At 40.0% G+C, this 25,282-nt stretch overlaps 1 protein-coding gene across 3 annotated transcripts in view; it reads right to left on the reverse strand.

The window, feature by feature from the left end:
- LOC118174884 (transmembrane protein 132B-like) overlaps positions 1-25,282 on the reverse strand; it is a 244,473-nt gene that overhangs the window by 80,033 nt on the left and 139,158 nt on the right. For all 3 annotated transcript variants that reach the window (XM_035340636.1, XM_035340635.1, XM_035340637.1), the window contains exon 4: positions 4,999-5,185. In XM_035340636.1, the coding sequence (XP_035196527.1) occupies positions 4,999-5,185 (187 nt within the window). The remainder of the gene's footprint in view (positions 1-4,998; positions 5,186-25,282) is intronic.

Genomic DNA, 25,282 nt, shown 5'->3' on the forward strand with positions numbered 1-25,282 from the left:
TACAGGAACAAAACCATCCAGGAAAAAAAGATAGGCTATTAGTGTAAGCACTTCAAGGACACAAGTGATCAGTTACTTCATAAAACAAACACTAGGTAGGATAGGTAAGTGAGGCCCAGAACCCTCTCTGATCATCCCAGCATAAGTCAATGAACATTGAATCCTAGACAAAATAAACCATGTGTTTCTAAAATGGTTTAAAATGCACATAGCAATACCATCTGGGATCAGATCGTAAGTAAGGCTGGAAACAGTGCCAGGGATACAGTAAGTGCTTTGCACTCTGAATTGATTTTGAATCAGTGCTCCAGTCACCTGCTAGCAGGTAATAAGTCCATGTTTGGACACAGAAAAACTCTCTTGTTTTGGAGGGGCCATTTACCCTCATATGTCTTTTCACATCTCCAACCAATCCCCATAAAACCAAATGCTTTTTCCCCATAAGGCTTTGGCTGAATGCAGGCAGATTAGTTTGCTTCCTCCTCTCCCTCACCCATCTCAGCAGCTGGGAGCAATGGAAATGATGGTGTAGCTTAGCTAGAGCGTTCCCACTACGTCCTTCTGTAATAAGGGCTATAGGATTGAAGCCTCTCAGCAGGCATCTGATTTACAGGCAGAGACTTAAGAAAAACTCCACAAAGAAAGCCAGTCCTTACTGCAGCAGTCAGGTTATCACAGATGTCATCCAAACCATCTCCTGAGACAGGTGGATGTTGCACACACTTTTTGATCATCCATCTTGGTATTTTCTCTTTTCACTGCTGTGTTAGCCACATTCCTATTTTGTTTTCTCTGCGCGCCCTCCTACTGCATGCAGCGTCTACGTTGCCCACCCAGAAGGGGAAAGATAACTTTCAGAAAGCAAATCCTGAACCACTGGACTATGCTGCTTCCATCTGGATGTAGTTCCCTTGGAAATCCCAACTGTCTGGCCCTGTGCAATTGTTTAAACTAGATGTTTCAATTAGAAGGAGCTCAAGGATCTGGGGAGAACTGCCCAATTATGCAGAAAGAGGACTCTTTGAGTATGAAATTTTGTTTCCTTCTCTCTCATTAGTGCAAACTATTTATTTATTTATGTATTTTGAATGCATTGAATTTGGCAATAAGTAACACTGAGATTTATTCCAAATGAAAATGGATAGTCTGGGGCAATTCCTAACAGTCCAAGATTACATTTTAGTCCTCTTCTTCCGAAGAAAGATGAAAAAAATTCCCCTAGCATTTTTATGGTTACCATATAGAATGAAGCATAGAACAGTTGGCTTTGCTACAGTAAGTTTTTCTACTTTTCTCACACATTAACAAGTTTCCAGTTACTTCCGAATGTCCTTACAAAGCCTTAAAAAGGTCCTTTCCAGAACCAGCATACAGGCATTGCCGTTTGTCACACTGCTGTCCCCGACACCTCCTCGCAGAGGAGACACAAAGCACAGCTGAGGGGTGCAAGCCCAGACAGCATTTCACCTGTAGACTCTCCCTGGCCCTGCTTTCTTTTGTGCATCTCAGAACAGTGCTTATTAATGCACTTCTGATTTAATACCAAAGGATTAGCCAGAAATAAGCTGCAATATCAAATCATTGTAGCAAGACTGTCTGCTAATAAGGAGCTATTTTTTGCTACACAATGTGCAAAAATCAGCTGTATCTTCACTCAAACCCCAAATAAAAAAAAAAAAAAAGGGAAAGAAAAAAAAGCAACAAAAATGCCTCTCAAGCTTGCTACCAAATGTAAATGTTACAAACATCAGATTTGATGTTAAGAGCTTCATAAACCCAGTAACCCAGTAAAGCAAGAAATCAGCTCTGTTCATCATGCTAAAAAAAAAAAAAAAAAAAAAAAAAAAAAAAAAAAAAGCTGCTTATGAGGAGAATAGCCCTACTGCTGCACTGCTGTCTCGAGTCACCACAATGCAATGACAGAAAAAGTCTTTGTTTTATACTGCTTGTTTAAGAAAACAGCATGGAAAACAAAGATGAACTCATGATCAACTGCAGCAACAAAACACAGATACTCTAGACCCTATGGATGGGATCTCTTCATATTAAAACACCCAAAGCAGCCTACAGAGATGCATACATTAAACTTCATCTTAGGATCACAGAATCATAGAATATCTCAAGTTGGAAGGGACCCACAAGGATCATTGAATCCAACTCCTGGGGAGCCTGTCCCAGTGTCCAGCCACCCTCTGGGTGCAGAACCTTTCCCTAACACCCAGCCTGACCCTCGCCTGTCCCAGCTCCATGCCTTTCCCCCGGGTCCTATTGTAGATCTCTTAAGAAAGTTCATTGATGTTCTGCAGGGTTTCACAGCTCATTCCTCCTTCAGTAAGCATGTAAACTATGAATACATCCATCTCAGTCCACTTAGTGGAAGAAAATCTCTTCCTCTCCAGCTTTATGACACTGAACGGTATTTCTTCATGCAACCGTGGATGTTGTTCCCCTTAATAAGTACGAGGTTTTGGTAATCTCAGCTGAACATTCACTCCTGCAAATTAAGAACCAACTGTGCTCAAACCTTAAATTCTCCAAGGAGCTACAAATTTTCACCCATGTGAACACGTAAATGATTCTCCGTGCAAGTAATTTATGCTTAATACAACAGCAAAGGCATGGAAACTCATAAGTTTCTGGACCCTTGTGTGGTACTCTTCTGGAAGACCAAGACCCAGGAGATGACAAAACTCTCCGCTAGATACCACATGCACTCAGAAGGAGGCTGCCTTGCTAATGAGTCAGGCAAATCTTGAAGAGGAATTAATGTTAAAATGTGTTTAGTTTGGTCAGGAATTCTGGGCTTCAGGAACACGTGTCTCTCTGAACAGCACAGCACGATGCACAGAGCAATAATTTCTGCTCCTGACTGGGCAACACAGTGCCAGAACCTGCACCAGTTAGTGACAATTAAATGAAGCAGCACTGCAAACTGGCAAGTACAAGGGGAAGAAATGCAAATACAAGCTGTTGTTCCTGCCACTGTTGTCATCAGTTCTTCTGTCAACCTAGGATCAAGCAAGTCAACGATGTTCACACGCAGCGACAAAATAATAGCCCACATGAGACCCCATTTAAGGAGTAAGGTCATAAAATCACACAAGAAGCTTTTTGCTCTACTCCACAATTAGTTTATAATGACAAAGTGTCTGAGATTAGATTAGCTCTAGTTCAGGTCCAGCCTCAGATTTCATCCAAGGACATTTAGAGACAGCTTAAGCAGCCAAGAGCTGCCATACCTGCAAAGAGATGAAGTGAAACCCTGGCAAAACCTTGGCAGACGGAAGCAAAGCTCTGATCCAACATTCACAATGAGCTTTTGGGTTGGACTTGCATTTTATTTTATTTTTTTTACACCCGTGGTGCTCTGCATGGCAGAAAATCCATGCTATCCATTTGGACACAGCACTGCTATTTGGAAGTCAGTTCACGCACCACATTGTTTTTATTATATCTGTGTGGGAAAGGAATTTGCAGGTGGCTTTGCGCTGTTTCCCACGTCCTTGTATTAGAGATAATGAGGAAACAAGCTAGAGACAAGTGCATGGAGAAGCTAGACCAATTATAAGTTGTTACCGGTGCATGCTGTAGTTAGTTGCCTATATATACTCTGTGAGAACCTGCAATAAAGGAGGACAATTATACTCGCATCGAGGTTGCATCGTTACTCGGGTCTATTTCCCTTTCCGACATATCTGATTCATCATTGCTACTTGATAAGATTCCATCCATACAATCTGAGTTTTGTTTCATCTCCTCTAGCCATGCTGACTGCTTACATGCTTCAAAAAAGCACTAGAAGAAAATTCTCTATTGACTTTTCCGCATATAATTTCTCCTCTATCATTGAGCTGCCAATAAGTGCAGCCTTTGGCAGTAGGAACTGGAAATAAGACTTATTTAGGGCCTTTAGAAGTATCTTTCCTTGCTTTTACCCTACTATGGAAAGCTAGTGGCCATGCAGAGGAGTATTTCTTGGCAGTATTTCTTGGTTAATTAGTGTAGAGGCAGTATTTCTTGGTTAATTAGTGTAATAGAACCAACACAGACAGACTGAGAAGGAAGGACAAATCTTCATGAGGAAGTTAACAAATTGCCAGGGTGTTTCTCAGGGAACTGGTGTAAGAGCCAGGCTCTCAGTTTTTCATTTTTTTTCCACTTTGTTTAAATAAATAAAAAAAGGAGAAAGAGACTGGAGAAAAACAATTATCCCTTTAAAGGTGCCTAGATCCATTTTACATAAATATCACTGTCACTCTAGTTTTACACCAGAATATTCCCACTGAAATCACTGGAATTGTGTCAGTTCAAAGCTCCAATACTTACCAAAAGGTCCATCAGGCCCAAATGTGCATAGGCCAAGAAAAGCTGCATTTGAGATTAGAAGTAGATAATTGCTTTTTTTAAAAAATAAAAAAATAAAAATAAACCATCAGCTGTGAGTCTTCTTCACTTGTACACCTTAAACCCTACCTGGGAAATAAGTCTTCAGAAAATATTTTGTCCTTTCTCTATGTGTCTGAGTGGACCTTTTATTAAATTGACACTTTGCAGCTCACTGGTTTGTGTGGTTCTTTGGGGAACAGCAAAGCAGAAAATGGTCTAGTTGTTTGGTTTAGCAATAAAGTTTCCCCACACATGCATGATAATTTATTTCATTGAAAATGTCCCAGCTAATTGCACCATTTACCCTTAGAGCACATACATGGCGGTCACATTAATACACCAGAAGACAATGGTTCCAAAGGAGCTATTACCATGTACCAGGCCAATAATCCACAAACGGTAAAGGATTTACACAAAAGGCTCAAATGGTTTCCTAGGAGCCATTATGGCATATCAGGTAAATAAAATATTATTGAAATGTATTTTTTGCATTTAAATCATTTGCAGCAGGTGCATAGGAAGTAGCACATAATAAAATAGTTCACATTCCCTTGAATACTAATGGGAATCAACTGAAACATTTAGCAAAAAGAAGCAGCAGCAGGTTCTTACCATCGCAAGAGGAACAATTCCAGCAAACACAGTTTGGCTGACAAAGATCTCAGAGACCACCAGTTCACTCAGGGAGTCATCTCGAGGGTATTCCACCTGCCAGGTAATTTGCTGGGCCCCTGCCAGGCTGCTAGCATTGTCAATCTCAAAGTCCATCTGCAGGATCTCATAGGAGGAGATGTTTGCTCTGGAAAAAAAAAAGAATGCCCATAAAAGAAACATCAGTAGGATGTTAATAACAAAATGTATTTTTACTTCTCTTTCCTATTCAACAGAAGGTTTACCATTGAATTCAACATTCAGACTTCAAGATACTGACAGAAACCTAAATCAAACTACACACTGGGCAATATACATAAAAGATAAGGTGACAGTACATCTTTTACATCTTTAATTTTCCTGACATGGAGACATCTCTCCCATTAAACTCAAGAGTTCATTCTCTGTAATCATGATGAACCTACAGAATAAAACCCAAACCCTGGAAACTGCATTGCACAGATGTTGCTAAATTATTCAATATAACACTATTATAATGTTGTTGCTACAAATACTAATGCTCCAAAACAACAGAATACTTGACCATTCCTCATGCTGTATCAGAAATGAGCTTTTCTGGGGAAAAACAAGTCTTTCAAATGCAAACTTGTTTTTATCTCTGCAAAAAAATGGATTTGCAGAAATTATACATGATGATAAATATGGGGTAGAATGTCCTTATTTTCAATTAATGAAAGTATTCTTTGCATCAGTGATGCAGACTTGTAATTGTATGGTGATCATTACGGATTTCTCATCTGGGAATAGAAGTTTAAAGGTAAAGAAATTGATGTAAATGCACAGCATTCAGAGCTCTATTTAAAAATCAATTCTCCTTTTGTTAACAACAACACTTAGCTCTCTCCTCTGGTCCAACACTATGTAAATATTAATAATTAATCCTCAGGTTAGAAAGATATTCTTATCTTCGAGTTACAGGTAAAAAAAACAGACACGAAGGCTTAACCATCAGCAATCAACACATCCACAGCAGGGACCTATTTATAAAATAGAAATTTGTTCATCCAGTGCCTTACTTCCACAAAAAATGAGGTATTTTACAAAGCAACATACAAATTCCTGCCCCGATCCCACAGCCAGACACCTGCAGTGCAGAGATCTCTGATGCAGCTTGCAAAGCACAGAGGCAGGTTGGAAAGGCAGCTAACCTGACTGCTGACCCAACCGTTTAATCATATTACATCGAAGAAACAACCAATTTGATCAGTATTTCTGAAGTTTCAGGGTACAAGTTCATAAAATAGGATAAAATTTGAACTTGCAGCATGCTAGCCACTCTGTAACATATTGAATGTGCTCTTACTAGGAACAAGAGAGAGCTGAGGGATGTGTCCTGTGCCTGCAGGCACTGAGCACCACCCGCTCTCTGTACTTTCACCCTCTGTCCTCTCCCATGGGATATTTATTTTTGTGTCCTCAAACAGCGACTCCAAGAGTTGTGCTCAAAGAAAGTTTTAGTCTGCTGCTACAAAAAACAGACACTTAAACACTCTTTTCCCAATTGCACAGAGGCAGAGACTGTTTTTGCCATATGTTTTTGAAGGCACATTGTAAAGGAAAAAAACCTGAACAGGAATTATTGATTTTCAAGTTTTCTTTCTGACAACAAACAACACAAACATATGCTTCAATGCCTGGAGGATAAATATTTTCCATGCTAACAGAAGATAATATCCACCTTCAGGCAAAACCAGAAGCTGTAAAGGCATCTTTACGGTGGCCAACCAGATAACCAGCAAAAGCCCTTTAAGAGGAATGTTACTACATAGTACAAGGGATGTAATTAAGCCTTTTTCTGTTAAAAAGCGTAACCACTGTGGGCATCACGATTAAGCACTCAACTTCACAGTCTTCCACTTATCACTTCTGGCAGTTTGTTTTATCTAAATTACATAAAATGAATTTGCTCACAATGCAGAAATGAAATTTTGAAATGATCTTTACGCTAACTGTGGATGTGGATATTGGGCCTGTCGAGGTATGTTTGGATCTGCAGTTTAGGTTCAATCTGTTCAGTCCAATAGTTGCCACTCACAAAGTTTCAAATGCACTAATTTCAAATTCTGAACAAAACCACTGATGGAAGGTTTTGCTTTGGATTCATCACTTAAACAGTGTGTCATATAAGTCTGCACTGATAAATTAATTCCATGTGTCCCAGTGACTGGCTCTACTTTCAGCTCAGTCCATCATGATTTCAAATATGCCTTTCCTGTTTTTCCTTTTATACATCTCAAAAATAACAGTAATAGTGGTTTTATACTTTTAAGAAAGTCCAGGACTCAGATCTCCCAAAGAAAAGTGTGTGTGTGTTGCCTATATAAGCAAACAGAAGTAATTGCTTGGAAGAAGCATGACTCTTGTGCCTACAAACATGCAAAGACCTTCACTGCATCCTTAGCACAGCAAGGAACCTTCACTGTATTGCTATACAAGAGAAAAGTTTCATTTAAAGACAGACATGGTTATGCACTCCTGGACTGGAAGTGAGCTGCTAAGCATCTAGAAAAGAGCAGCAACTCTGATACAGAAACCTTCCTGAGGTCTAACTAATGGTAACGTACAAATTAAAGCAAAGGTGACCTCCTGGAGCAGGTGGTGCTCCTGGTTCCAAGGAGAATTCTCATCTCTGGAAGAACAACAGGGCTTGCCAAATGCTTTCTGCTTTGTCTCAGAAGCAAACCACGTAGCATGCGATACTAACACGTATTAAATAAGGATCCACTTTTCATTTGGAGGTGTGCTGAAAGCGCTGCATTTATAGTATCTAAGTAGCGTTCCCTTACAGAATTTCTCCACTGAGTGAACAGTTTTTAGCAAACAAGTGCTCAACTTTCTGGACTCCTTTATTCACCAGCAGGTTTCCAGTTACCTTCAAAACAGCAGGTCAATGGATTTTCTCAAAACTATGGTCTCCATTTTTCCTCTTCAGGACAAAGCTTGGGCTTTCAAGCAATGCCAAGTGTTACGGTATCTGGGTCACAGAGAACCCCATGGACTAATCCACCCTCTTTGTTCAGTCTCTTCACTGAATACAGCTATAACGACCCCATGATGAAACATGAAAAATTAATGTCTTTCTGGCTCAGACTAGAGCCTTTCAACCGGGTAGTGCATCTCCTGCAGAGGCTTCTTTCCTAGCAGGCAGATTGGTACCAGATTTGTGATTCTTGCAATTTATTAACCATCCTCTGTAATACCCTGTGAGAGACCACTGCCTTTTCCACTGAAATTGATGGAGGTTGCCAAAGTAAAAACAGAGATGAATTAAATCATAATCAAGACCTTAGGGGTTAGCATTTACTTATGTGAGCTCCATTAGCTGGTAACTCCACATCACAATACCTGTATCTAATTTTTTCTCCTTGATATGCAGCGTTGCACTGCAGACCTTTTTAAAAGGAGGTACTCCACCCTGCCATGCCAAATCTTCAGCTTTTCCTTGCTCTGATTTGTGGCTTCTGACCAACGTTGGTCTTTGTGGTCCCTGTCATCTGTAAGTGCCTGGTGAAGACAACATACTACAAGTGGGAAAATCCACTCACAGAGAAGATGACGACTGTAACTCATGCTGTTATCAGCCATTAAATCCCACTAAACCAACTTTATCCTATAAAGATTTTTCAGCTTTTTCTTGAGACTTACTCCATTTTTCTCTTAAATAAGTTTGCCCTATTGGGAAGAGCCTGATGGAATCTAAGGACTGTAAATCACTTCTCCTTTTCACATCTTTCTTCTCTTTTTAGTTAAATATTTCTATTGTCCAGTGAAGTCTTTGCCCAGTTTAGAAAGATTTTGCCAAGCCCTAGCTAGAGTTTAGAGGAGCAATAAAAAATAAAAAGTCAAAATTACTTTTATAAAAAAAGATTATTTCCTGCAAGTACAAGGAAAAGACCTTATAATTTTAGGCAGCTGGCATGCTTGCTAATAAGTCCATTTCTATGGAAATGAGTTCATAACTATTAATTTTGCCTGCTCCTGATCTATTCTTGATGAGCCTTTCAAATTTAGAAAAGCGCTTCATGATTCTCTCAATTTGGTAATTACTAACTCCCTTTGATGAATCCAGCCCAGTGTTTCACACATGAGACATTCATTAGACATTTTTCTTTCTGGTGAGAGGAAAAAAAGAAACCATGGGCTTGGATTTATTTCCTCTCACAAGCTCTAGCAAGCAGACCTTCTTCGTCCTATTGCAATTTATAATCCTGTTTGTGTAGTTTCACAACACTGCCTCTGCTGAACCTGAGATTTTTGCAGAATTTCTCGTTGTCAAGACTCAGATATGCTTGATGGGTACAAACCAGGTCCCCATCAGCCTTTTCAATCCTTATAACATATACAATCATCATTCTGTATACAGCAGAATAGGGCACAGTTGTCAACCTGACCTGGAACATAGCATTTTAGCACAGAATAAACAGAATGGCAAAGCCATGCCAAAGTAAAGCCCAACTGTAGCTCCAACCAGAATGGAAACGAGTTAATCAGGACAGGGAAACATTGTTAAGCCCCAGAACTGGACCCTGTCCTACAAGAGATATGCAGGCAGGCAGCTGTACGTGAGCAGAGCCCAACAGCCTTGCCCAGCTCGCCAGGTTGAACCTGAAGCATTTCTTCTGGACGTGCATTAAAACCATAAAAGAGCACAAGAGCACGCACTCCACCCAGAGGCATAGCCTCTTTCAGTTAAAGCCAACAAGATTCACATTGTTGGAGAGCTAACTACTGTGTTACCTTGCTAAATCTATTCTGATTAATTAGTTTCCTGAATCTGCCAGTACATGCAAATAGTAAGAAAACTACATATGTTTTTTGAATCTGAATATTAAAAAAAAAAAAAAAAAAAAAAAAAAAAAAACAGTGTCGGATTTTGTTTCTCTACATTTATTACCTTATTAAGAATCAATACTGCATGGGTTCATCTTATAAAATTACAGATCAATGTGAGTGTCCACAGTAGTTCTAATGTTAGAGGTTTTACTAAGTACTAAAAAGTCACCCAGCATTGAAATATTAACTAATTAAATTTATTCCTATTTTTTGTTGAAGCAAAACATGGAATTATTGAATTAAGTACTGGAATGATATACACTGTTATGATGGCAGTGACAGTCTAAATGGTTAGTAGTTATCTTAAATAAACAAAAGCCTATTATTAGCTATTAAGAAAGATTTACACTGCTAACCAAACTGAAGAGCCTGCCCTACATCATTTTAGAGAGAACAAAATATGCAGAAAGCCATGAATGAAGGAGGACAGCAGAGGCCACTTGCAGTGCAATCAGCTGGGTGTGCCCCAGCACGTGGAGGGTTTGAGGGCTCCCGCTGCAGCCTTATCAACAATTTAGTTGATAAAAAGTCAGAAACTTCTGCTAGTGCAGTTGGCTATTACAGGAAATCATGAGTTTCACTCATTCATAAAATAACATTTTCAGTAAATGGCAAACTGTTTATGAGGCACACAGCAGTGTAAACAAAACTCCTAAAAAATGAAGCAGACACTAGGTAATTGGAGATAAAATGTCTGGTATCACATTGCTTGTGAATCTTCTCAAGGTTAATAATGGTCAATTCTTACTCTCTATGACAAACTGCCACCAAATTCAATGAGAACAGGATGATATAAGCAAGGTACATTAGTTTATAAAATATTTCAGTAATACAGGTCTCACTCCTTTGATCTCAAGAGGATTAATTTCATAAGCATGGTTTACTGAAGAGCAAACAGTTCCAACAGGAGGCTTTTCAACAACTGATTGGAAATGCTCAAGACCCTAATTTCCTGCTGAAGTCAAACGAAGCAGCAGACGTCCAGGACCTCTTGGGGAAAAGATCCAGATTAAAGATCCTGACCTTCTTCCCCCGAAGGAAATTAAGATCCCAGCAGTCTGAGATGAAGGAAATGAGACTTAATACCTGCTAACAGAGCCGCATCCACTCTCCGAATTGCGAAGATTTGCATAATGGCAACCCGTGTACTTTGCTGAGTGCTACTTTCCTGAATGTGGGCATCAGTTAACAGGAACTGGCAGCAGATAATGCCTTTAAATCCGGGATATTTTCTACCAGCTACAGCATCCTTAAGTACACATCTTACTTGAGAACAACTTACTGAATTACACTACATCTAGTGTTCCATATGAAGTTTGACTTGGTGATAATAATGGGTGTTAAGACCTACCAACCTAAGCCCTTATCTCCCAGCACATTCTGTTTTCATTATGCTGTAAGGACACAGAGCCGGATACAAGCAGCCTACTCACGCTACCCCCCAGGGCCAGTTTGCTGACGAAGAGCCTCCTCCTGAGCAGTGCTGGAGGTGAGCCTGGCTGGAGCCTGGTACTAACAGGTAGAGGCATCCCTATCTGGCGTTGCAGCACAGATGAACATCCCTGGAAACCAGGGAAAACTCCACGTGTGTCCTGAGAATTTCTGCAACCTTCTGCATCAGCAGGGAAATGTTCAGGTGACAGTGGTCTCTACCACTCACTGCATGGCCCCCAGAGGCGTTTGTTCTGCTGGGGAACCCACACAGTTGGGAGTACAAGGCAGGGACAAATGCTAGAAAAAAGCCCTGGTCACTCTTCCTTCTTCCTCAGCTCCACATCCCAGAACAGAAGTGCAAGGCAGAAATCCCAAACACTGAACAAAGACTGGATGGATGGCAGGTTGCCAATACATTTGCAGGGATGGAAGAAATTTGTTTGGTTTCTTCCTGTGATGCATTTCAAATTCACGGTTAAGAATGTGCTATGTTTTCTAGCAGAGAACTTGATCTGTTGTCTAGTTTACTGGTCCCCAACCACATGCTTTTTCAAAACATGTCTTGGTGCCTAATCTTGGTTTTCTTTCACTGCCGTAGGAACTCACATTCTTCACAGATGCATGGGCTATGTACGTGGCTAAATAGGATAAACCCAAGCTGTTAAATCTGTTAAGAATGCATGTATTGACACAGCAATTTTTAATAATCTAGGAAAATACATAAAAAGAAGAAAAAAAATTCTTTGAAACACACAACAAGACCAGGTATTATTCATGTTATTTTTGCTTAGCCAACATCTTCCCACAACTGAAAACAATAAATCTAGATAATGAGCAAACCTTTTAAGCTCTTCAGCTTCTTCCACTGCCAATTCACAACTGTGCTGCTCACTAACAACTTGCAATAACTTCCACTTTATTTGATTTTACCAACATCATCATGACAACCCTAGGGACAACTGAGACAATTGCTTCAATTATTTTTATTTGCTTCTACCCTTGTGACAGCGTACAGAAATTCTTCTGGTAAAGGAGTCCTTAGATACTATTTTAGCTAGTCTTTAACAAAATGGAACTTTTAGAACCAAATTCAGTATGGATGTAATTGGTGCTGTCCATTGGTAACTACACTGGGCATTGGGACTCCATTTGTTCCTTTGTCATGACTCTCCCCTTTTGAAACAGCATGTAAGCTTCTGGGATTTAAAAAAGCACTTTGATTGCACCGAATATTTTTTCTGACTACTATTTAGAACCTCTTTATTGCTGTGCTGTGTATTTCTTAAAATAAAGCTTCTTTGCCAGGAGAAAGCATCTTGCTGGGGAATATAACAAACACATCCAATAAGAAACGGGCCAGGGTTTAGCTGATGTTGGATGCAACTACAGAGGGACCTATTTTTGTATAAAATAACAAATGATTTTTTGATGAAAGATTTATGCTGAATCCTAACCAGATAATAAATACCACAGCCCAAATGGTGCTTAGATTTTTTTCTTGAAACTATTCAGAAATCCTTACATATTTACATACCATGTGATACCATAATCACATAGTGTATTTTCACACTGCTGTGCAAGCAGCCAAAATACACCATAAAGCAATGATGGATTTTTAAACAACCAGTGACTAAAAAATTCAGTGATGTAAGAACTTCTTTGCAATGCATAGCTTCCATACAAAGAACATCTCCCATCAGAAACTCTCAGAAGACTTTTAAATGAATGAGAATACAACTTCAGGAGATGCTTATTTTTACCATTGCCCGTGCTGCAGCTGAATAACCCAAGACTTCAGCCAAGCTGCACATTAACATCTGTGCAGCAAACATTTCAGTTCACCCAAATTAAACAGAATGAATGGGCTGGGTCACCCAGAGAATTGATGGTGGAGCCAGTGACTGACCCTAAAATTACTTGCTGGAAATCCACTGCAATGCAATGGGACTGACTCAGCCTGCCTATAATGCCGCCACATAATAGCCAAAGAAATGTGTTTCCTGCAGGTAATTAAGCAGAAGAAAAAGGCCAATCTCTCACATAGCTCCCCCACTATCCCTACCCTCGGTTATTGGTTACCAGCTCAGCATAGCTGAAGATGCTTCTTTCAGTCTTGTTCTTCTCCAGCCAACTACAGCTTGGAAGACATGAAACAGCTTAATTTCTCTGTACACTCTTCCAAATTTATTGTGGGTTCCAGGAAGAGTGAGTCTATGTGACAGCTGTTGAGCTCATGCAGTTATGTAAGGCTCTTGGATGTTACATTTACAAATGCATACACAGGTTCCCCATTTTCCTAAGAGAGAAGACAACTAAAACTACATCTCCAACAAGAAGTTTCCTTGGCATTTTAATAAGCTTAAGTTTTTAGTTGTCTGGCATTAGCAGTAATTGATCAGACTCATTTGTATACAGCGAATGCACCAGTAAAGAAATATGCAATCAGACCTAGGAAAAAGTTACTAGCAACCCAGTTGCTGTTTTGATTTCAGAATTACAGCTGAGGCTGACAGCTGGATCTCCTTGGGGAGAAAAAATCAACCAGAGGGGACCTAAAGATGCAAACTCTCCACACGCTGCATTTATGAATGACAGGGATGGGGAGACAGGCTTCACTGTGGCACTAACAGACCTAATTCGCTGGAGGATGCACAAAAACAGTGACAAATGGTGCTCTTCTCCTGAGGATTTTAAAAGCCTAATGCAACACCTTGAACTTAATCCTCTACTTAATGGGCAGAGATTGTAAACGAGTAAGTAACAGAATGCCAAGCAGGTAGCAAGGACAATGGAAAATTAAAAGACAGGGGTTTGTTCTGAAGTGTTCCAAGAGTGCCCAGAACTTGTGAATCTACTGTAGAAGCTATTACAATACCACCTGCACAAAATAAAGAACGAATCAAAACAGGAACATGAGCAAGAATTATGTTATTCTTCCTACATTACGTTCAGATTTAAACAAGGTTAAGCAGCTAATGAATTAGACCTAGCTATCTTTGAACCTAATGTGCTCTCAAATGGAGAGATAATGTGCAGGGTATCCCGTGGCTTATTCACGCTTCTGCTAAGAAATAAACAGCCATGACAACATCCTCAGAGAAGTCAAGGCAGGGATGAGTGTGGTCCATTAGCATTAATGCAAACAGGACCTCCTCTCCCCCCACTTGCCTCAGAGGCCCAGTGTGCATAAGATTGTTTTATTTTATAGTCTGTTAATTATGTGAAAAAAAGAGTGAAGCCTTTCCTCTCAGTATTGATACCCTCTGAACAGACAGTAAAAATGTGGAACTGGCATATGAACATCAGTTTCCCATGTTTTAATTAATAAACAACATGAATTCATCCAGCTGAGCAAACAGAGGGTGGAGCAGGGTCTGCATTCAGTGTAAGAACAGAAAAGAGCCATCTACAATAGCACTGTGTGCCTCCTCCCTTTGTTCATTAAGATCAGCTTACAGTCCTGATTTTCACAACAAAACTACAAGCAAGAGAGAGTAACAAGTAATTATAATGTACACCACTCCATTAAAGCCTATTTTTATCCTAGAAATGAATCCAAATTTCCCTAAAAGACCCAAGATCACTCCAAACAACAAAAAGCAGAGGGGCGGGTTTAACATATCTCTCCCTTTTAGAATCATTACACAATTACTTTCTAATGTCATGCCAAGTAAGGTTAACACAATGGTCACCACAAAACGTCTCTAGGTCACCTTCTCCAAGAGTAATCATTACTTTGTCACACTTGCAAGACAATGATTTCCCAACTCGCGATGAATTCAAACACAGTGACAGCTAATGGCATGCACTGGGGGGCTGCTGGGATATTGCTCAGAGCTAAGGTCACACCATGAATGAATGAGTCTCATTACTCATGAGTAAATGAGTAATAAGTGAGGTTAATTCATTTAGGCTCTGAAAAGGAATAATTAGAAATGGAAAGGGGAGAAGCGGTGTTCCCCACTCCCCTGTTTATACCATAAAACACCCCCCGGGACTTCGTTTCAAGGAATTTCCTCAGCAGTAAAGGCTGTAACAACCTGCAGATGGAACGGGGCTGAGCTGTTCAGCAGTGTGAGGTAGAGCAGACTGTGGTGCCATGGGGAGAGCTCCGCCACGAGTACCACACAGAGGACGGTGCATATTTTTCAAACCAGGGAGTCTGAGCCAGGCATGACCTGAACAGAACAGTAACAAAAACAATGCCGGGATGGACATGCACAATGTTACACTGATTCCCCTATTACCCACTGAAATTATCTCCCAGTTTGGGGATGGTTTTGCTTTTTCATTTTCCTTGCTACAGTTAAAAATGTTACCTAAGCAAAAATACTAGCTGTCCTAAAGAACAAAGACTCAGATAAAAGGATTTCTGGAAGAAAGCAGGTTCCTGCATGCACTGCAAATCATGCTACACTATAGAAAATATCACAAGTCCTAGCACACAGGGTTAATGCAAAGCAAAATTTACAAAATTATCATTCTTCTATTCGTCTCTTTTCTGAATCTTTTCAGGATTTCATCATCTTACCCTCCTGCTGCCTCCCCCCTTCTCCCTCCCCTCCCCCCTTCCTCCCCATATGCACAGTCCTGGAAAACTGTTTAGCTGAAATCCTTAGATTTTGTTGAGTCCTGGCATTCTTTGAGACAGCTGTATTTACGCCTTTTGCTGGTGGGTAGTCATGCTGGAAGCAATTAGCTTTCACACTTTTTCAACATCCCCTTTCAAGAACTTTGAGATCACTCACTGCTGTTGATTCAGATGTTGAGAAGCACTGCAAAAATAAATAAATAGATTTCACCCACGTGCTGAGTTCTGTAGCCTAATTCAAATGCAGCAACTTCAGCTCCCCACCATGAAATCCATCCCTCCACAAACAAATTCCCAGCCCACCAGTGAAAATGCTCAAAGGCCTTGAACACCATCAGCACAAAACCCTCAAAGACAGCAGTTGCCAGCACTGCTGGGCCCAAAAAGGGTTCGACCAGTCTGCAGCCATCTCATTTGGACCAACAGGTTGCATTTGAGCATCTCCATGAATTTAACAACATTTTCAAGTGTGTCCTTTATGTTTACTAAGAGGAAAGTCTGTCATTACTGGTCTACTTAAAAGGAAAAAAAAAAATTTTTGAAAGAAAAACACGGTATGATAAGACAGTAGCTAAACGTATACTGATTGCAGTAATTGCATCCATTCCTCCGTCAGAAAGTTTTGTATTGTATTTCTAATATGTGCTGATAAGTGCATTCACAACATGATTAACAGCCTCCAGACAAGAATGGCTATTATGTTTAACAGACTGATTACCAAGTGATAGAGCTGCAAACTGTACTCCTAGCAAATTGGCTGCTTTTAAATTACAGCAGCTTCTTTATGGTTCCATTTTTAAAATGCAATGGTTTGTTACACATGTGCAATGCAATTCCTATCTGACAATAAGTAATAGAGGATACTGAGATTTTAACTTTTAATCTTCAGATCTCAATAAAAGCATTGCTCATTTTCTTTTTAATTACAGTGAAATCTGCACTATACACAGTGCTCATTATGCAACCTCCTGTCTTAAATGTTTCTCACAAACTAGCCCCAAAAACAGGGACAGCAATTCTAGTTCACATATTTTAGAAGTCCTACATTACTTTAGCTACTGTTTTTGCTGGTCCTGTAAGCAGTCAAGACAGGATTTAATGGTATTCTTCCCAGCGTTTGATTAATTCCCTCTTCTTGCCGGTATGGGCATTTTCCCCCTGGACTTTCACAGGAGCCCCAGTGACCCTTGGAGCATGGCAAATGGAAGAAGAGTAGGGCCTGTGCCACTGACAGCCCTGCTCACCTCCTGGAACAGAAATCAAAGCAGAGATCTCAAACTGCCTTCAGTTCTGACTTTCCACTGCAGAAAGCTCGCCCCTGCTATAACCAGGACTGCTTATACCTCAAGTGAAATGAGCTCCTAATTAATTCCGTGTATTTTATAACAAGTAGGATTTAGGCACACAGTTCCTTGCAGTGCTTCTGAAAATCCTGCCATCAAATGTGTGATTCTGTTTTTGTTGATTGCTCTTATTTATTTTTTTCTCTCTAACATATGAGAGCACCAGTCTTGGATTTGGGCCTTCCGTGTATTTCTTACAAACACAACTATAAAGACAGTCCTGACCCTACAGAGCTTGCAGTCCACAAGACAGAGCCCGAAAAGAGATAGAACAACCTGCACTGATTTAAATTCATACAGAAAGCCCAAACCAAAGCATGAATTTATCTAGAGACTTTCAAGCTCAATGACATCATGTACTTCAAACCAGTTTATTTATATCATAAGGCTTAGTATAACTTGTAAGGAGATAGAATAAATCAATTTGTTCTATCACAGAACTTCATCAGATACAATACAGATGGCTCTGCTACCATGGTTAAAAATAACCTACGCATTTTGAAATCAACTCAAGGCATTTATCAAATTAGGAAACTGGTGGAGGAGGATGTCGTCTAGCTTGTATACAGTAATGGGAATAGCCACCCAGCAATTTGGTGCTTTTATTAATTTTATCTCTTGCGTTCATCATTTTATTCTAGACGGTCAACTGAACTGGGAGAATTCCATTTCCCAAACCATTTATCTTTGCTAAATAGCAGGACAGAACACGTTGAGGTTGTTTACTGAATGTAGAAAAGAGGAGGGAAGAATCATCCAAAGGGCAACCTGAGTGTAGAACAGAACATAAAATACTTCAGTAACAAAACCACTGTAAAGCAAGCCTGGTGTCCTGGCTGAGCAGTCCAACACTTCATGCTGGATGAAAAAGGAAGATGGGAATTGACAGATCCCAAGTCGTAAGCCCTACAGTAAATTAATTGTCAGGGAAATTGCACCATGGGAGTGGTCTTGTAGATGTATCCTCCTGCATGGTCCTCAACCAGTCTGCTTGTGCTTCCCAGCTAATCTGGACCAGACAGGGAGACAGAGTGCAAATCACCCCACAGCCCTGCAAATAATAGTGTTTGAAGAACAAAATTCGTTTGTTTCTCTGCTTTCATTGCTCTTGTTGTCACATTCCACCCACAGAAGGAAATTAGCTGTTGGTGTTTGCTGACAATTTATTCACCAAAGGATTTACAGCAAAGTTTTTGAATGATCTCTGTCCGTCTCTTCTGCTAGAAAGAAAATCTTGATGTCCAGGAGTCTCTGGATAGAGAGGACATAAAGCCAACATGAACAACATACACCCAAAGAGGAAGGGCCATTTGCTATGCTGGAAGGAAATTCCAGTTCCTGTTAACTCTGTAAAGTGAGGGGGCAGAGTTCATGCTCTGTCAGACCATTTTAAAAAACAAACAAGCAGACAAACTAAAAATAAATAAATAAAATTATAAACTCCTGGGTCAGCCAGAGCTTTGACATGATTCTTCATCTATGCTATGATTCTTCATCATAATGAGCTACCAATAGAAGACCAAAAGCCTTTGTAATTCAAATAAAGCCAAATATCATATACAATCAAACCTTAAACAAACTTTATTAATAAACCTTATTAAACAGGGAAAGCTCAAAGCAACTAGATCAAAGGGAAGAGAACTAAGAAGGCTCATACCCAGCTCTTCCCTCAGATCAGGTGTCAGTGCAGACTCCGCACCTCATACCAGCTAACCCACACTTCCTGAGCTGCAGCAAGCCCTGGCCAGCACCAGGCAGTCTCCAGGCAGATGCCTCCATAGAATCAGACTCACAGAATGGTTTGTGTTGGAAGGGACCTTAAAGACCACCCAGTTCCAACCCCCTGCCATGGGCAGGGACACCTCCCACAAGATCATGCTGCTCCAAACCCCATCCAAACTGGCCTTGAACACTTCCATCTCGAGCTGGCTGCTCCCCAGTGCATCCCCACGCCAGCCACGCCATCCCCACACCTGCTCCCTGGCACAGCTCCTCTGCGTGGCCGCATCCCTGCTCATTGTTTTGAGCCCCATCTACTGGATTATACTGGCAGCCTCTGAGTTGAGCGTCCAGGTCCTTGCACAATCTCTTGTGGTCAGAACACCTACCAAAGTACAATGTACTAGTTATTTGACTAAGAATTATCCAGATTACTCCCTAGAAACGTTTAATGCACAGGGCACAACCACCTAGAAGTTGGACTTAAGTCAGTGTGCGCTTTACAACTGCTTTCAGTGGGCAGAAGATGAAGAACTATTTTCATCTAAATCTAATCCTTTTTCCTGAAGAGAACCATAATTATTAAAAGATCAACATATAATAACAACTGGCTGGAATATCATGTTCAAAGTTTACTAATGCCTATAAAAGATATATTTAGAAAAAAAAAAAAAGATACCATTAGAATTAATTACACACTTTAGACTTATCTCTTATTAAGATATATATTATTTGCTTCTACTACTTCAATTTATCAGCTGCACCATGCCCATATTTTGTTTTCAAAAGGATTACAACAGCACATCTAATTATATGAATGCCTCTGCAGGTTATAATTGAAAATGAGATCAGTTGATAAACTGTTTTGATAAGGATTCAAACATGTACAAGGAGCAGAACATGACATCTATCCCTTCTGGTCTTGCTCCTTTGCAGTGGCCTTAGAAATGAAAAGAAATTGCTTCTGTTCTGCTCTTGCTCATTTGAAGTTCACCTCTGTCCCACCAGATACCCACTGCTCCTCGCAGCATCTCTCTCCATGCTGCCTCCCAGACTGCACGCCTCCTTGCCCTTGTTGTTGCCTTTTGGCAGTCCTCTGATGCCAAGCCCCAGTCCCATCCTTGCTCTGCCACCTCTTTGCTGCTCTGGGAGCACCAGGGCCCCTTGGGCTTTGGCCCCTTTGCCTCCCCCTACAACCTCATTTATCATCACATTATCAAACTGCAGCTTTCACTGACCATCATCCAGAGGATCCCAACTCCAGAGAAAGCGACACCAAGAAGCACAAACAGCTGCATAAGCTAACCAGGCTGAATGATCAAGTGTTCCTCAGTATTGTATCAGAATTCAGGGAGGTATCTATCAGCTCACTTTCTAACAATGATTTCAGACAAAGCATCAAACAAACACTGCGTCAGCTGTCATACCTTGACCACAAATACAACATGAATTATTATTAGCACTCACGCAATCAACATGGACAATAAAACATATCAAATGTTATATGTTTATTTTCCTGCTTTACGATGCTGCTCACAGCACCCAAAACTTATACCATGGATCAAATTTAGCTTTTGACATAGACTGGGTCTGAAGAGAAGTCGTTTTGCTTTATTTATTTATTTAAATAAGTCAATTTTCAAAAAAATAGTTCTGAAAGACAATAAAATCCTTGAGGGCATTTTTCTCTGTTCATAAGCAGAAGAATATGGAACCTGTATTATGAGAGAAAAGTAACCTCTAGTAACCTCTACCACGTTCCCCACAAAGTGGTATTAAACAGCATTCTTAGGTTTCCAAGTTGTATTTGCTTTTAAATTGCTTTTAACACCAGAACATCATGTTAATTCGTTTTATTCAGTTTGACTGGAGGCATCAAAAGAGACATTATATAACTCTGCTTGTTTTAAAGAATAAAATAATTCCATATATATGTATTTTAGGGGGTGAAGCAATGACATCGTCTGCACGGAACCGCAGAACAATCAAGTCTGGCAGTCCTGATATACTGAAACATCAGAGGAGAGGGGAAGAATTTATAAAAAGAATGATTTAAGAAAGCAGGGGAAAAATCTTCTAAAGTAAAGAATCAGAGGAAAAAGAGAGTCTGGGACAAAAAAAAAAAAAAAAAAAAAAAAAAAAAAGAAACTAGTACTTTCTCCTTCAGAAGCCGAACACCTCAAACTAGTTTTCACCAGGGCACACACAAACAGCAGATTGTGGGAGGAAGGTGTCGATTATCACTATTAATTTTCCGTGTTTCATTTTCAGCTGAGAAAATGCAAAAGAAAAAGAAAATCCTTTTAAATCAGGAAGCATATCTGAAGGCAATCTATATAGCTTTTTAACCAAGACTTGTGTTTTCATCAAACTTTCCTAATACTAGGTTGCTCTTAACATTTGAGAGTGATTGCAGGAGTTACTTTAATTTCAAATAAAGCAACAATTTATTAGAAAGATAACATGTGAGTGTTCCAAGGAGACCTACGAAGTAGAGTAAACAAGATAAAGGCTCTTTTCCTTTTATACAGTACCTAATGTCACATTGGGTTTAAACTTCCCATTGCACTGGTATGTACCAACTGCTTGCATTTGGCTTGTACAACTTAGAACAAAAAGATCTTTGTGGAACCAGCCTAAGCTTGAAGCTTCCTTTTCTCCGAGTACCCTACCCTCATTTCTTCTCTTTGTGTCCTAGAGTTTTTACTTCTCTATCACTTTCATTGAAACAAAACATTTCCTGTGAGTGAAAAGCAGCATATTGTGAGTTGCCATTCTGGATGTTGGATTTGGTGACATCTCTCCAAAGCACCCCTTCATTTCACTGAGAACAAGCCCCCTCCATCCTCTCTTTCAGGGAAAACTAAAATAAAATAAAGGTGCCACACAAGTGACAAAATCTGTGCAGGACACAAGTGCTTCATCTCCAGAGCAGCCCTGGCATGAAGCGGAGACGCAGAGCCCCACAGCCCTGGCTACTGCCCAGCACCCGCCACAGAAGCAGAGGTGGTACAGAAAAGACAAATGCAAACTGGAAACCTGCTTCCAGAAATGAAAGAATCTCGAAAGGCAAAAAATGGTAAGAAGATCAATCACACAAACATCTAGTGAAAAACCCAGCAGGCCACAATGTTTCTTTGGAGATCTGCAAACAGCCAAGAGAAGACAATACTCTAATTAAAACAGCATGCTGCAAAATATATCCAAAAGGCTTTTCTTCCAATCCAGCCCCTGCTCAGATCCTAGGCACTGAAGAAAACATCAAGTTGCACTGGGAGTTGTTTCCATAAAGAAAATACAGATAATGAGGCATCCCTAAAACTCTCCTCTTTTAATTTAAATTTGAGAGGACCATGCAAACAAAAGGGATGGTGTCTGAGGCAAGAGGACAGATGGTTCTGCTCCCAGAGTGTTGCACAAAAACAAGGCTTATTACAAGCCTTTTATTTTACTTAGGGATTTTTTTTAATCATTTATTCTTCTTTCTCTCTTCACTCATCTATTCATCTACGCACTGGAGTACTGAAAATTCAAGTTCTTGTTTTCTTGTTCTGCTTATTCATATTCAAATTCAAACACATATAAGAACACAGCACAGCTTTCGCTGTAAAAAGTTTTAAGAGTTTTGCTGTGGATTTGGGGCCTTTTTCTTTTTAAGTGTGTAACAAGCCTATTACAGAGTCTGAATCAGTACCTTCTAGATGAATACACAGGAAATTAGAGGAACATGGCAAGTGACACATTTCCTAGCTTGAACTCCCCGTAACATGTGGTACATCCTATTATTTTATGTATAATGAGTAACTTGTAATAAGTTTATCTATTCAAGAAAACCACTTTTCCCCTCATTTCTGCATTCCCTGGGTGCTGAATGAAGTGGTTTTGCTTTTGATTAAGGTAACCACATAAATAATCTCTTCAGAACGATTCTTGTGCTCTGGTCATGATCTTGGTAGATGTTCCCACATCCTCAAATGCCAAGAAAAAACAAGGCCACCTGCTTCAAAGGCCCGCAGGTACAGGAGACTTCCCACAAAGCACAGTAATCAGATAGGGCCCAATTCTCTTTCCAAGATGTATGCACACTCATGCCTTTGTATCAAGTCCCCACTCGGTTACACCCTCTGAGACCCCAGCTGTCCAACAAACCAGGTCTCCTCCCCTCGCAGCAGCCCCTGGACACATGGACGCAAGTCTTGCCCTGAGAGGTGTCCCACCTCAGGGAGAGATCCTAGGTCAAAGCCTGGTGCAGTCCTGGAGAGCTCCAAGGGGCTCTTTAATTAGGACCGGTAATTATAGGACCATGAGACGATTGCCTTTATTTTTCCATACTGGCCACAGCTTGGGTCAGGTAGCCCTGGTGTTGCCCACCAGATGTACAGCTCCAGTGGCCGCTGTTGTCTTAATTCTCTGTTTGCAATGGGGACATCGGAGGACTTTGCCAGAGTAAATTTATTTGCCTATATTACAAATAACACACTCTTGTGGTATTTTCTCTTTACCTCATCATATCTTCTACATGTATCTTTACACCAAGTTGTAATTTTCATTTAGGGGACAAGAGTGTTTATATGCTCTCATTTCTCTCAGCTAGATGCATTCATATCACATGGCCAGCCCACGGGTCACCCACTACTCATACTGAAGTGAGTATCTGTAGATACAAAGCCATAAGCTTGTCTTGCTTTAGCAAAAAGACGGCTTCAACAAGCACAGGAGCAGCACTCCAGAAATCTCTAGCTCAGGTTTAGTCCTTACTACATGCGTAACAGCACCACACAGAGAAAATGTGTTCAGAGTGAGACAAAACGCACGCAGAGCAAGTCATGCTTCGGGCTGAAAAGCACAATTGCTGCAGCACATTTTGCTGGTGCCTGGATCTTACTCTGTTACAGTGAAGAAAAACAAAATCAAGGAAAAAGCCCTTTTTTGTTGTGGCTTTCAAAATCAAACATTTCTATCTTTCAAATTGAACAACATTTTGATTTAACTTCAATTTAATTGGAAGCTGAAGAATTTGAAACTATGGCATATTTGGACCCCGACTCTTTCAAAATTGATTCATCATCACTTCCTGACCACTTGCTGCCAATTTTAATACTGGTTTTGGAATTGCTACCAGCAGAACAAAGCAACAGTTACCCCACAGTGGGAGATATCACTGCCATTCAGCCACAAGCAGATGGGAAGAGATCAGCAAGACAGAACAACTTGTGCACATTGAGTAAGACCCCACGCCACATTTGCATCACCTTTCTTATCCACAGGACAGCTTCTCACCATACGTATGGCCCATGTAACACGTACACAAGAGATTCACATATTCTGGGTGTGAAAAGCTTTTTAAGAGGGTGTTATTCAAAGCCACAACAAGCAACGGCCATGAACATACCTACTCATTATTAGTACTGTATGCAGGAAGAAAACTCACAGTACCTCATGTACACACAAATCTACAGACTACTGTCATTTAGGAAAGCTACGTGGGAAATTTCAGATGTCAAGTAATGCGCTCAAACCACAAACAGCTTGTGGACAACTCAAAACAAGCAGAAGCAAAACAAAACATCTACCACAAATGGTACATCCAGCTCAAGAAATTACATTGAATAACTCACTGTTATGTTTTGGTCTGTCACCTGTTATGATACAGCACAGAACAAAAATCCTTGCTGAAGAATAAATGTATCCTCTTAAGAGTTCCATTCAGCAATGATCTTACAAGGTTTGCAGGTGTAGGTCACTGATGAAATACAGACCATGAGCCCCATTGCTTGAAATATAGATCTCTATAAAGAGTCTTATAAAACAGGTACTGTCTGGAAAACTGCCATATAAATAGAGAAAACAGACGCATGCCGGTTACTCAGTTGAAATAACGATGCCTCTAAACACTGTAAAGGAGGACAAATTAAAAGAAAATCTTAATTGTAAATATGTTTAGCATGTAATTATTTAGAAATTTAAATATTCATAATAAGATCCTTAAAAAGTTGCATAAACAAGCTCAGTTTATGAACTCAGTTTTAAATAACAGTTTCAATTTCTGGGGAAAAAAAAAAAAAAAAGAGAGAGAGAGAGTGGTGTTAGACCAGTAATATACTCCAGTAATATGACTCCTTATCTATAAAAAGTATAATATTAAATGTATAATATTGAATGGGGAGGAAATGCAAACAATGTAAACAAACAAAAAAAAACCACCTAAGAGATGGTTAAGTGTAAGCACTGTCCACATCTACATAGACAAAATTAAAAATAAAGCAGTACATCTCAGATCTGTGTAAAATATGCTACAATAAAG

Source organism: Oxyura jamaicensis, chromosome 15 (assembly GCF_011077185.1).
Source record: "Oxyura jamaicensis isolate SHBP4307 breed ruddy duck chromosome 15, BPBGC_Ojam_1.0, whole genome shotgun sequence".
Lineage (NCBI taxonomy): Eukaryota > Metazoa > Chordata > Aves > Anseriformes > Anatidae > Oxyura > Oxyura jamaicensis.